The sequence below is a fragment of the Gadus morhua genome, chromosome 4, assembly GCF_902167405.1.
Source record: "Gadus morhua chromosome 4, gadMor3.0, whole genome shotgun sequence".
NCBI classification, from domain to species: Eukaryota; Metazoa; Chordata; class Actinopteri; order Gadiformes; family Gadidae; genus Gadus; species Gadus morhua.
Window position 1 is genome coordinate 13,115,057 of NC_044051.1, and position 11,755 is coordinate 13,126,811.

General features: G+C 47.4%; 2 protein-coding genes across 2 annotated transcripts; both read left to right on the forward strand.

The window, feature by feature from the left end:
* Positions 1-302: 302 nt before the first annotated feature.
* LOC115542748 (apelin receptor B-like) lies at positions 303-2,636 on the forward strand. The gene has a single exon (XM_030355151.1). It carries the CDS (start codon positions 568-570, stop codon positions 1,633-1,635), a length of 1,068 nt encoding a protein of 355 aa, XP_030211011.1. The 5' UTR covers positions 303-567; the 3' UTR covers positions 1,636-2,636.
* Positions 2,637-8,661: 6,025 nt separating this feature from the next.
* nfkbil1 (nuclear factor of kappa light polypeptide gene enhancer in B-cells inhibitor-like 1) lies at positions 8,662-11,650 on the forward strand. Its single transcript, XM_030355150.1, has 4 exons — positions 8,662-9,075; positions 9,166-9,278; positions 9,580-9,691; positions 10,798-11,650. The coding sequence occupies exons 1-4, from the start codon at positions 8,802-8,804 to the stop codon at positions 11,403-11,405; spliced, it is 1,107 nt and encodes a 368-aa protein (XP_030211010.1). The 5' UTR covers positions 8,662-8,801; the 3' UTR covers positions 11,406-11,650.
* The last annotated feature ends 105 nt before the right edge of the window (positions 11,651-11,755 follow it).

Sequence of the window (11,755 nt, forward strand, 5' to 3'; positions counted from 1 at the left end):
AAACAATAGAGCAATGACTGTAAAGTGCATAAGGAGTTAATGCAGACAGCAGTGCCCAATAGAATAACAATAATAATAGGGTAGGATCAGTAAAATAAGTAAACCAAAACAAGTAAGATGAGTAAAATCATGACTTTGTAAGCAGCACATGGGCCCGAGCAAAAGGAGGAGGAAGGGAGGAGGGGTGAGGGGACGGGAGGCGAGGAGGGAAGGGGGTGTGGGCAGGCCGGGGGGGGGGCGGGGGAGGGGAGGGCTCCTGGGAGGTTCCGCAGGGCTGGGAGCGGGTATATAAAGAGCAGGCAGCTGTCACAGATAGCAAGCAAGCCAGTGTGTTACACCGTCAGACCTCTGAGAGCTGCTGTTTTTCTCACAGGAGCCTAACTCACTCAACCAGTCACCAACTCTCCTTCAAAACTCTGCTTTCCGTGCCGCCTCCCTCCCCCGGACTTTGATCTCTGTCTCCGTGGGCGGTGTGCAGAGGTGCAACACTACACCTCAGCTCCAGAGACGTATCGAGCCTATTTTTAACCGGATATTCCAAGCGATCAAGAGAGAGCCGGCGGCGAGATGGAGGCGACCACGGAGAGCTACTACTACGACTACGACGAGTCGGAGAACGCCACCATGTGCGACTACTCCGAGTGGGAGCCCTCCTACTCCGTCATCCCCGTCCTCTACATGCTCATCTTCATCCTGGGCCTGTCGGGCAACGGCGTGGTGATCTTCACCGTGTGGCGCGCGCAGGGCAAGTGGCGTGCCACCGACGTCTACATCGGCAACCTGGCCCTGGCCGACCTCACCTTCGTGGTCACCCTGCCCCTGTGGGCCGTGTACACGGCGCTGGGCTACCACTGGCCCTTCGGCGAGGTGCTGTGCAAGATCAGCAGCTACGTGGTGCTGCTCAACATGTACGCCAGCGTCTTCTGCCTCACCTGCATGAGCCTGGACCGCTACCTGGCCATCGTGCACTCGCTCTCCAGCACGCAGCTGCGCACGCGGGGCTACATGCAGATGTCGCTCACCGCCATCTGGGTGCTGTCCTGCCTGCTGGCGGCGCCCACCCTGGTGTTCCGCACCACGCAGCACGACGACGTCAGCAACCGCACGTCCTGCGTCATGGACTTCAGCCTGGTGGTCACCGACAAGGAGCAGGAGAACGTGTGGGTGGCGAGCCTCAGCATGTCCTCGTCGGCGCTGGGCTTCCTGCTGCCCTTCCTGGCCATGATGGTGTGCTACTGCTTCATCGGCTGCACCGTCACGCGCCACTTCAACACGCTGCGCAAGGAGGACCAGCGCAAGCGGCGCCTGCTGAAGATCATCACCACGCTGGTGGTGGTGTTCGCCGTGTGCTGGACGCCCTTCCACGTGGTGAAGAGCGCCGACGCGCTCTCCTACCTCAACCTGGCGCCGGGCACCTGCGCTTTCCTGCGCTTCCTGCTGCTGGCGCACCCGTACGCCACCTGCCTGGCCTACGTCAACAGCTGCCTCAACCCCTTCCTCTACGCCTTCTTCGACCTGCGCTTTCGCTCCCAGTGCCTGTGCCTGCTCAACCTGAAGAAGGCCCTGCACGCTAGCCCCGCCGGCTCCCTGTCCTCCCAGAAGACCGAGGCCCAGTCTCTGGCCACCAAGGTGTGACCGCGTCCGCGGCGTCCAACCCGGTGGTGCATCATGGGTATGGTGATGCATGGAGAGAGAGAGAGAGAGAGAGAGAGACAGAGAGACCGAGAGACAGAGAGAGAGGGAGAATAAGTGGAGAGACTTGATGTGTTGGTATGCACACTCTGAGACATTTCAGCGACGGCCTGAAGATCACGTCCAGCGTGTCCTCGCCTGGTCCCCCCAGGGTGACCCAGTGGACTGGTGTGGTGGGGTGTTGGGTTACACCCCCCCTAAACCCCCCTGCGGTGACTGAGACGTTCAGAGCCAACGCACGGGAGCCACTTCGTGAAGGTTGCAACATGCCGGGCAGACGTCACGAAACACACTTGTTTGTTGTGGAGAAGTTGGGAATCGGTTTTGTGGGGGACTTAAGAGCTAAGAACTTGGGACTTAACGTCTGGACGTCTTTGTCCTCTCGAAGACTTCCACACACACAACAACACACACTGAAAACACACACACACACATAACACCGGTCATGTCATCTGCAAGCACTTAAGCCTTGACATCAAATAGATCGCTGCTCCCCATTTGACCAGTTTACACAGCCAGTCAGATGAAGGTGTGCATGTGTGAGTAGTACCAGGGTGCGAGTTAAAGGTGTTACAGTCAGATAATACCGCAAATGTGAGCATAGTGTTGTAAGGAGAGACGGGGGGAGGGGGTCCCAGACGGACAGATGGGACGCGATGACAAATGTTTTCCTACGGGTAGAAGACAACCCAATTAAGACTGCTTCAAAAGACTGTGTGTGTGTGTGTGTGTGTGTGTGTATGTGTGTGTGTGTGTGTGTGTGTGTGTGTGTGTATGAGTGTGTGTCTGTGTCTGTGTGTGCGTGTGAAGTAAGAATGTATTTGTATATTCCTCTCTCTAATGACTTAGAATGAGGCTCTTTCAAATCTGTATATAATGTGAATATGAATTGTACTCATGTTTATGATTTTTAATAAAAGGTGCTTTAACCAAAAGCGATTCCCCCTGGTTGTCCTCCTTTACTGTGTGTTCTCGTAAGTCTTGTTGCTAATGTATTTTCTACCATTCAGTGAATGTCCGTTCTTCCTGTTTGTTCAGCAGGGACGGCAGGCATTCTCGTTCCCATTGTTTTTCATGGGGCTAAAATCAAAGCAATTGTCTACAGGAAATACATGGAAAGAGTACCATATCCGTCTCCCTGCAGTTTCACTGCTCCGTGTCGTAATTGCTGAGCCCGCCCTTTGCTGTGATCAGCCAATTCAGACTTCTTCTTGAAGAAAGTAAACCTGTAAGATTGGTTAATCATCCGCTATAGGGATCTACCCATCTAAGTGTTTAACTCCTAGCACAACACAAGTTGTTTGTCTTGTACAAAAACTGGTATTAGATCAATTGGTTCTACATTTGTTTCAACCAAAAATAATGACAGCCAATTATGTGGTCAGTTAAAGCCGACCGTTTGTGGGAGTATAATTTAAGCCATTAAACAACGGAATTTAACATTGTTCTTGCTACCTGATAGTTACAGCCCGATGATTAACTAACTAGGCTGTAATTAGCTTTTTTTTCCGGACATAATCACCGCTAACAGCCAGACTGAAGGATAATCCTACCTCCCAACGGGTCGGCCTCCTCTGAATCAACTGGTGCTAATGCCTGTTTGATACACTAATGGTTAATGAGTCGCTACACCGCTGTGTAAAGGTTTAAGACGCCACGAGTGAAATACACCCGTTGGGTTCATTCATACAGGTAGGTCTCTATAGCCGCTTGCTTAATTCCAGTATCACGCTCTCTAAGGGTCTGTGGTCAGTATACTGCAGTTTAAAAGTTGTTGTCACAGGGGGTCAAGCTGCTCCACAGCTGCGGGCTACTTAACCTTCTCGACTCCCAGCTTCTGAAATGTAGCAAAGTAAACAAACACCAAGATTGCATGTATTGAAGTTTTTATTGAAAAGGGGATCTATGAATTAAGTCTGACATGTGCAATATATTTCTATCGAATTATAAATCGGATGCAACAATGTGAGCGATGTAAACTTGTGAGAGGAAAGCTCCAACCGACAGTTTGAGAGAGGACTTAAAGCCTCTGGGAACGTTTTAAATATCCCCCACCTGTCACAAGTGAATATCGTGAAAGATTATCTTAACAGATTACATTCATGGTTTTTCAAGTTTTATGGAGGTAATGTGATCAGGCTTCAAAGCTTCACTGTAACTTTGACTAAACATTACTTCTTGCAATTATTGGTAAACTAATAGGCCAAATACCAGTGTATACAGACCATGTGTACAGAATGACATGAAAAAATTCAGATAAGCCTTTCTCCACAATGGCCTTACATTCTACCGCACAGTTTCTTTGCAGAAAGGTCATACACAAGTCACTCGTGCAATGATGGGAGACCTACCACATACTCCCATCATCGAACATTGTGTAACACAATTTGATTTATGCACTACGTTCCAGGGAGAAATAAGCAAAACAATGTGTATTGCTATATTTATGCATGCAATATAATTGTAACCTAATGATATGGAATATGTGAAGTGGCTGTTATGTTTCCTTCTACCATCCTCTAGTATTTTAAGGTAAGCATGAATAATGCTTTTTTGATTACCTTTAATTAAGCTAAAAAGGATTTGGTCATATAATATTAATTTAAAATCGGTTATATTGCTCAGAAAATGTATATATGTAATACACCATGTAATTTCTTTCTTCTACTGGTTTGTGATCATCTATAAATTAAAGATCTCTGCAAACAAAATTAATCATTGGGTTTGCATTGTGAAAGGCACATGTGAAGTGTACTGATTTTAAAACTCCATTTGGGCAGGTTGTAGATTTGGAAATATTATTTTGCTTGAATGGAGGCTGGGACCAAACCTTCAAACCCAGAACAACATCTCATTAAGATAGGTCCCAACATAAATGTCCTTCATAATGGTATATTTTATGTAGGATATATGCTTTGGAAACATATGTCCTTCAAAATTGTATATTTTATGAATGATATATCATTTGTAAACAATGCGCAAATGCAGTCTAAAAGTCTGAGTGGTTTATCAGTGAAAACCACTCAGACGCACATCACAATGAATCAGTGAGTAAAATAGAAAGAAAAAAAAAGATTTTGCTTTGTTTAAAAAACAAAACTAACAAACGGCGAGCCGGGCCCATCTCAAGGCATCATAAATCACAACCCAATGACCCAGCAAACAGACAGAGGAAGTGTGAGCGTATTCCACCTCCTCCGTTCAAACAATGGAGACGAGGAGGATGAACACCGGGCCGTTGACCGGATTAGGAGCCCTGATCTGACCCAGAGCCAGGACCTGACCCAGAGCCAGGACCTGACCCAGAGCTAGGACCTGACCCAGAGCCAGGAGTAAGACCTGAGTAAGGAACGGACCTGGAGCCTGCACCAGCACCGCGGTGGAGCCGCGGGAGGAGGTGAATCCTGCCCCGTCTTGCACGACCTCTGGGCTTCCTGCAAGCCTGCGCCCCCCCATCCCCCCCCCCCCCCCCAACCAAGGTTGATGTTGATGATGATGAGAGTGATGGTGGTGGACAGGATAGGAGTCAGCAGGCCAGGCAGGAAGAGCCAAGGCCTGGATGGGGTAGGGGTAGGTTCCTGTCCAGGGAAATCCTGTCTTTCAGAAGCATGTGTCTTGGGGGTGGGGGGTGGGGGGGGGTCAATATGTCATCTTGGGAGAAGCAGCAGTGTGCTGAGATGCTGCAAGCCCAGCATCACCTTACAAGCAGATAAACGATTTGTAGGCATTTATGTTGCTCCTACAGGTGGCCTGGGGATATTTGGATTTTGAACGTAATGTTGGTGAGACAGGTATTGTTAGGTTGGACGGGTATCATTAGGTAGGACACGTATCATTAGGTGAAACACGTATCATTAGGTAGGACACGTATCATTAGGTGAGACACGTATCGTTAGGTGAAACACGTTTCATTAGGTGAAACACGTATCGTTAGGTGAGACACGTATCTTTAGGTGAGACAAGTATCGTTAGGTGAGACACGTATCGTTAGGTGAGACACGTATCTTTAGGTGAGACAAGTATCGTTAGGTGAGACACGTATCGTTAGGTGAGACAAGTATCGTTAGGTGAGACACGTATCGTTAGGTGAGACACGTATCGTTAGGTGAGACAAGTATCATTAGGTGAGACACGTCTCGTTCCTGGAGACACGTATCGTTAGGTGAAACACGTATCGTTAGGTGAGACAAGTATCGTTAGGTGAGACACGTATCGTTAGGTGATACACGTATCGTTAGGTGATACACGTATCGTTAGGTGATACACGTATCGTTAGGTGAGACACGTATCGTTAGGTGATACACGTATCGTTAGGTGATACACGTATCGTTAGGTCATACCCGTATCGTCAGGTGAAACACGTATCGTTAGGTGAAACAAGTATCGTTAGGTGAGGCAAGTATCATTAGGTGAGACATATTGTTAGGTGAAACGTTTTGTTCGGTGAGACATGCATCGTTAGGTGAGTCACGTTTCATTAGGGGAGACACACATCGTTAGTGGGGACACGTTGTTTCCGGAAGAGGCAGTGGAAGTGGTCGCGGCTCCATAGGCCGACTCCGGATCTTCTTCTGTTGAGGCTGGGCTGGGGGGTCTTGGAGGACACAAGGCTTCTCTTCATGCCCTCCTCTATCCTCTCCATTGTGAGGCAGCCTGGGTCCCCCCCCCCCCCCCTCCACCCTTGCCTCCCAGGGCTAAATGGATGCCCCTGTCATCCACTTGCGCCCGGCCAGCTCTGAGTATCAGCTGCTTCTCATTATGCGTCACAGGTAGAGCTGGCTGGACAAACAGGCTTGTGAGTGAAAGTGATCCTCTTTCACTGAATAAATTGTTGTTTTTAAGCAATAAATAAAGTGGGGGAATTGACAAGGACCCACCATTAATTACACTTCATACAGAGCATTAATAGGAAACATATTGTTTTGTGACACGTGATGAATAAGAAATCTGAAGGGGTTCTATTGGGCAGCAGTTCTGCTAGCTCCCCCACTTTCTCTGGCTTGACACGCAACACACATAAGTCATTCAGACACACACACACCCGCACACACAGATCACCTCTTTACATTGGTTCTTCCTGACAGGTGGTATGTTGAAAAGACCCTCAAGGCAGATAATCTAACCAGAGGAAGACATTCTGAATACAGAGTGTTTATCGGAATTCTGACAACAAACAGACGTGTAAAGACAACCAACTGTACTGCAAAACTAACACAGATTCACCTCAACCTCTTCTAAAATGTGACTGGAACAAAGCAATTTTGTTAGCAATGTAAAGAAATAATGTTTAATTATTTGGCCAATTACGTTTTCTAAAACCTTTTCCTTTTCACATGAATAACTGTCCGATTGCGAGGTTGCTTACGGACTCTTTGATAATACATAGGTAGCCTCCAATTAGATTGCAAGTTAAGTGGCCTAATGGTGTGTTCCTGAAGCCTCGGACGCCAGCCTTCCGAGTCAGAAGTCGGGAAATCTCCCAGCTTTCTTGCGGCATATCTCGGAGGCACACCTCCTTATGGCTGGTTCAGACTACACGATTTCAGTCAGATTTTGCCCCTATTCGTTCGTCGCAGACAAATTTGCGAGTCGTAAACGATTTTGAAAAGTCGGCGACGAGACGAGATCTCGTCTCGATGTGACATGCTTGCGATCTGCGATTTTTTCGTCTGTAAAAGTTCGACGAAAGTTTGGCATGCCAGAAATTTGGGGGAATCGCATGACGTATTGTTGACATGGAGGGAATCTGCGAACAGCTGGAGGTCACGGGCAGTGTTTACTAACTAGTAAAGAACTAACTAGTAAAGTAAAGACTAGTAGAGATGCGCGGTTGGCGGTCAAACTCGCGGACACCGTGGATAATCCACGGGTTGGGTGGATTGTGTGAAAAAAAGTAATCTTGGAGAAATTGCGGGCGGATTGCGGTTGAAATAAATAAATAAATAAATATTAAGTTGGTTAACATATTGACTAGACAAACGGAAAACTGACAAATTTGACATTATATTTTTCTATAATCTCCCTGCTTCTGAAATCTCCACCCAGCGCTCGTCCACTGGTTTTCCATAAGCATTCCACTGTGCGATCATCCCTGCTGCGTATGATCTCACACATTGTTGAAATCGTATGCTGGATGCTTAATTCTTTCTATTTGGCTTTAAATTAATGATCAGGCTATAATAAGACCACCTTGGCTATGTACGCTGACAACGCGGGACATTTCATATTGGTTAGACAGCGAGCTGACAGGCTTTTGTCGGGACGCAGAACACGCAACTCAAAATCGGGATGACATTACTTCTCATCCGCGCCTCTCTGCACTACGCAGGACCGCCATCATAATGCCTAGTAAAGGAACTCGGGATCCATTGTTATTTACACTTTGTTGCTGCGTTGATGCTGCGTGTATCGTGAACGATACAAAGAAAACTTGCCTTTGTACTTTTGGCTTGAGTCATGTTTTTGCTTGTGAGTGAAAATGATTAGCCAGCTAATCAACTGCAACTATTACAGCTGATCAGGCGCCTGTAATATAAACAGAGAGGCGTGGCGGGAGTCACGTAACCATGACAAAAGCTGTTATGAAAATCATGTCAGTGTGGAACGTGGATGCAAAACATTCCGAAACGATATGAAAACGATAGTGTTTTCAATGCGAATGTATGTTTTTATATTTACCCGGGTTAGTGTGGACAGGGCCTAAAGATTCTAGAGCCGCCGTTGTTGTTTTTGTGGTCCTCACTGAACTCGGTATACTCTCAGAATTCCGAGTGGGGCTGACAAAAAGGGGGCGTGCCTCCGTGAATGCAGCAAGAAAGCTGGGAGATTCCCCCACTTGCAACTCGTAAGGATGGTGTCCGAGGCATCTGGAACACACCAATATTACAATGTTTTTCTCACAAGAAAATACTGACATCTGCTGGCGGGTTTAGCGTGGTGCTGTAGCGGAACCGATGTCTCTCAAGCCCTTCCCAGCGGAAGCAAAACGGGGACGCACCAAATGAGTGATGTCGGTTGTTGTGCGGCTGTGTAGTTATTCCTTAGGATTTTATATGATTTTGCCCTTGTTCTTGTTGTCATAGCTATTCAGACAAAACGTGAAACGCATAATGTTATCCCATACACAAAAACGAGTTTTGAAATACGTCGAGGCAGGTAGTTTCTTGAAGCTGAAGTCATATTTGCGGAAGCATAAAGACGTCGATGTTAATTTCTCTCAAGGCAAAAAAGAGAGAACACCGTTGCATGTGTCTTGTTCGCGGGGGGACGACTTGGTCCTGCGGCTCTTACTGAAGCATGGGGCTGAAGTCCTTCGTAAGGACCGTAAAGGAGACACAGTATTACATATAGCGGCCAACAGAGCGCTTAAACATGGACGAACAGGTGAAAGCCCCTGGTGATATTCTTTAATCCTGAAGTCTGCAGGGGACCAGACAGACCTCTTTAACCTATGTCTTGTGTTTGTCTCCTCAGCTTATGAGGACCTTGTTATCCCTCTGAGGAACAGCTGCCCTGAAGCGATGCAAGCACCGAACTCTGCTGGCGTCACACCGGAGGACCTCCTGCAGTGGATGAAAGATGACCAGGTTGGCCTACGTTTTGATATCATCATGATGGTACCAAAGTCAAGCCTGTTCTGTAGATGTGCTGTATGTTGTTTGATATTACCCTTCAAATCGAAATGAAATGATTCATGCACATGTAGCCGACTCACTAAACCTGGATATTTGGCCAAACAGTGTGTGTTGTACATCTTTGTTTTCATCTGGACTAGGAGGCACAACTAAACAAAAAGGTTTCACGTTGTAAAATGCTTTCTGGAATAAGTTGTTACTTATGTTTGATGTTCAGATTGAAATGTTGACATGTATGAGTGCTTCTTATCAGCCCAGGCCCAGCAAGAGCCAGCAGCCTGTGGCTGACCCGGAGAAGGAGTGGAGGGAGAAGCTCTTTGGAGAATGTGAAAACGACTTCTATGAAAGCTTTGGCGTATATGAAGGTACTTTTAACTTTTACTTGGTACTGTTATTAGTAGGGGTGTAACGGTACACAAAAGTCACGGTTCGCAAAGTACCTTGGTTTTGAAGTCACGGTACGGTACAGGACAGTACGGTTCATAGTTATGGGGAAAATTTTAAACAACTGCTTGTTTGTCAATAACGGAGAATGGCCGTAGATCAGCAGCAATGAAAACACCAATAGAATTGGCTATGGCATTTGCCCGTTCTGAATTCCCAGACAGGGGTTGTTGAAATAGTGTTTTGAGCTGGGTTTGCACAGCTCGTTTTATTTTCACAGCAACGGTGATAGTAACATCTTGATGGTGCCTTTCGAATGTGTGTGCATGTTAAAGTGCTGTACGTAGACACAGAGAGCCCTCTCTGTAGTCGGAGAACCTGTCGGAGATCCTCTCCGTAGCTTGCCTGCGCAACACACGCATCCAATATTTTTTAACTATCCGTCGACGCAACGGAGACGGCAAGGGCTGTGATTGGTGCTCTAACAAAATCATTTCCGGACTCACTTCTCCGGTTTGACTTTGCAACTTATTTACTTCGTACATTGTTTACTTTGCACATTAAGGACCAAAATAAAACAAATACGATTTGAAAAGCTTTGGAACTTTAATACAACACTGCTTACATGGTTTGTAGTAAGCATATAAGATCGATCGGGACGGACTGCGAATGCTTGAGGGGTCTCCGTAGTTACGGAGTCGGAGTAGTACACTTTGGCTAAACGGTCCGGGGGAAACTCGGACTTCAAGTTTTAAATTCTGCATCGCAAAACAAGCCTTTACATACGCCATATTAAGGCTATGTACGCTACATTTACGCACCGCGGTCCACCTCTGTAACCACCCAGAAGTGCCTGTACCGTGACGGTTCGGTACAAATACGTGTAACGTTACACCCCTAGATATAACTCCAATTAATGATCCATTCATAAACAAATAAACCCTGAATTATCCATGTATAACTGATTCAACCCCGGATAATACACACATTTATGGCTGAATTGACTGTAATTATACCTCTATCACTGAATACATACTTAATAACGCATTCATAACTGAGTAAACGCTGAATAATCATTGCCTTGCAGCCGATAACCTGCCCCTCGACGACGAAGAGGAGGACTTCGGAGACTGGGCCGACCAAATCAGGAACGAGTATTTCGAGAAAAAGAACGCAGAGGCTCAGAGGCTAGCCGCCTCGGGCTCCAGCCGGAAGAGGGGGAAGAGCAGCAAGGAGAAGGAGGAAGAGGAGCAAGCCTACAAGGCGCTGCACGAGAAGCTGCAGAAGGAGCACGAGGAGTACCTGGCCCGGGCCAAGCGCAAGGAGGAGGAGACCCGCCTAGCCAAGAAGCGCCGCTACGACAAGAAGTGCGAGGAGACCTTCAAGAGCGGGGCTGGGGCCAGCGCCACCACCGCCCGGACCCCCAGTGCTAAGCTGGGCTACGGGGACATCCCCTGGCCGGCCCCCCGAGGCACGGTGGCGGACATGCTGGAGGTGATGCTGACCGGGGCCGACCGCACGGACCTGCCCACCTTCCGGAAGCTGCTGAAGAGGCAGCAGACGCTGTGGCACCCGGACAGGTTCGCCCAGCGGTGCGGCTCGCGGCTGCAGGAGACGGACCGGAAGAAGATCCTGGACACGGTCACGGCTCTCTCGCAGGAGCTCAACAGACTGGCGCAGACTCTGAGGGACTAGGGGGAACGAGGAAGGGGAAGGAGGTCAGACGAGATCGTGCCATAGAAGGGGGAGACGCAAGATTCACCTGCGTCCCTGAAGACAGAAAAAATGGTCAGAGAGCATTTGGAACGTGGCAATTATTTTTTGACTTGTCATGATTCATCATTCTTTCAATCTTGAATTAAAAAATACTACCTCTGTTCCATTTCTTTAAAAGTATTGTGATATACAATTTTAAGTAAAAATGATTTGGTTAACCATTTTTAAATGTCAAATTTGTGTAGATATTTCCTTCAGCTGGACGGTTTCAGTGCATTGAAATGCATTTGCACAACGTGTCGTATTTGTAGATTTTTACCATAAAATAA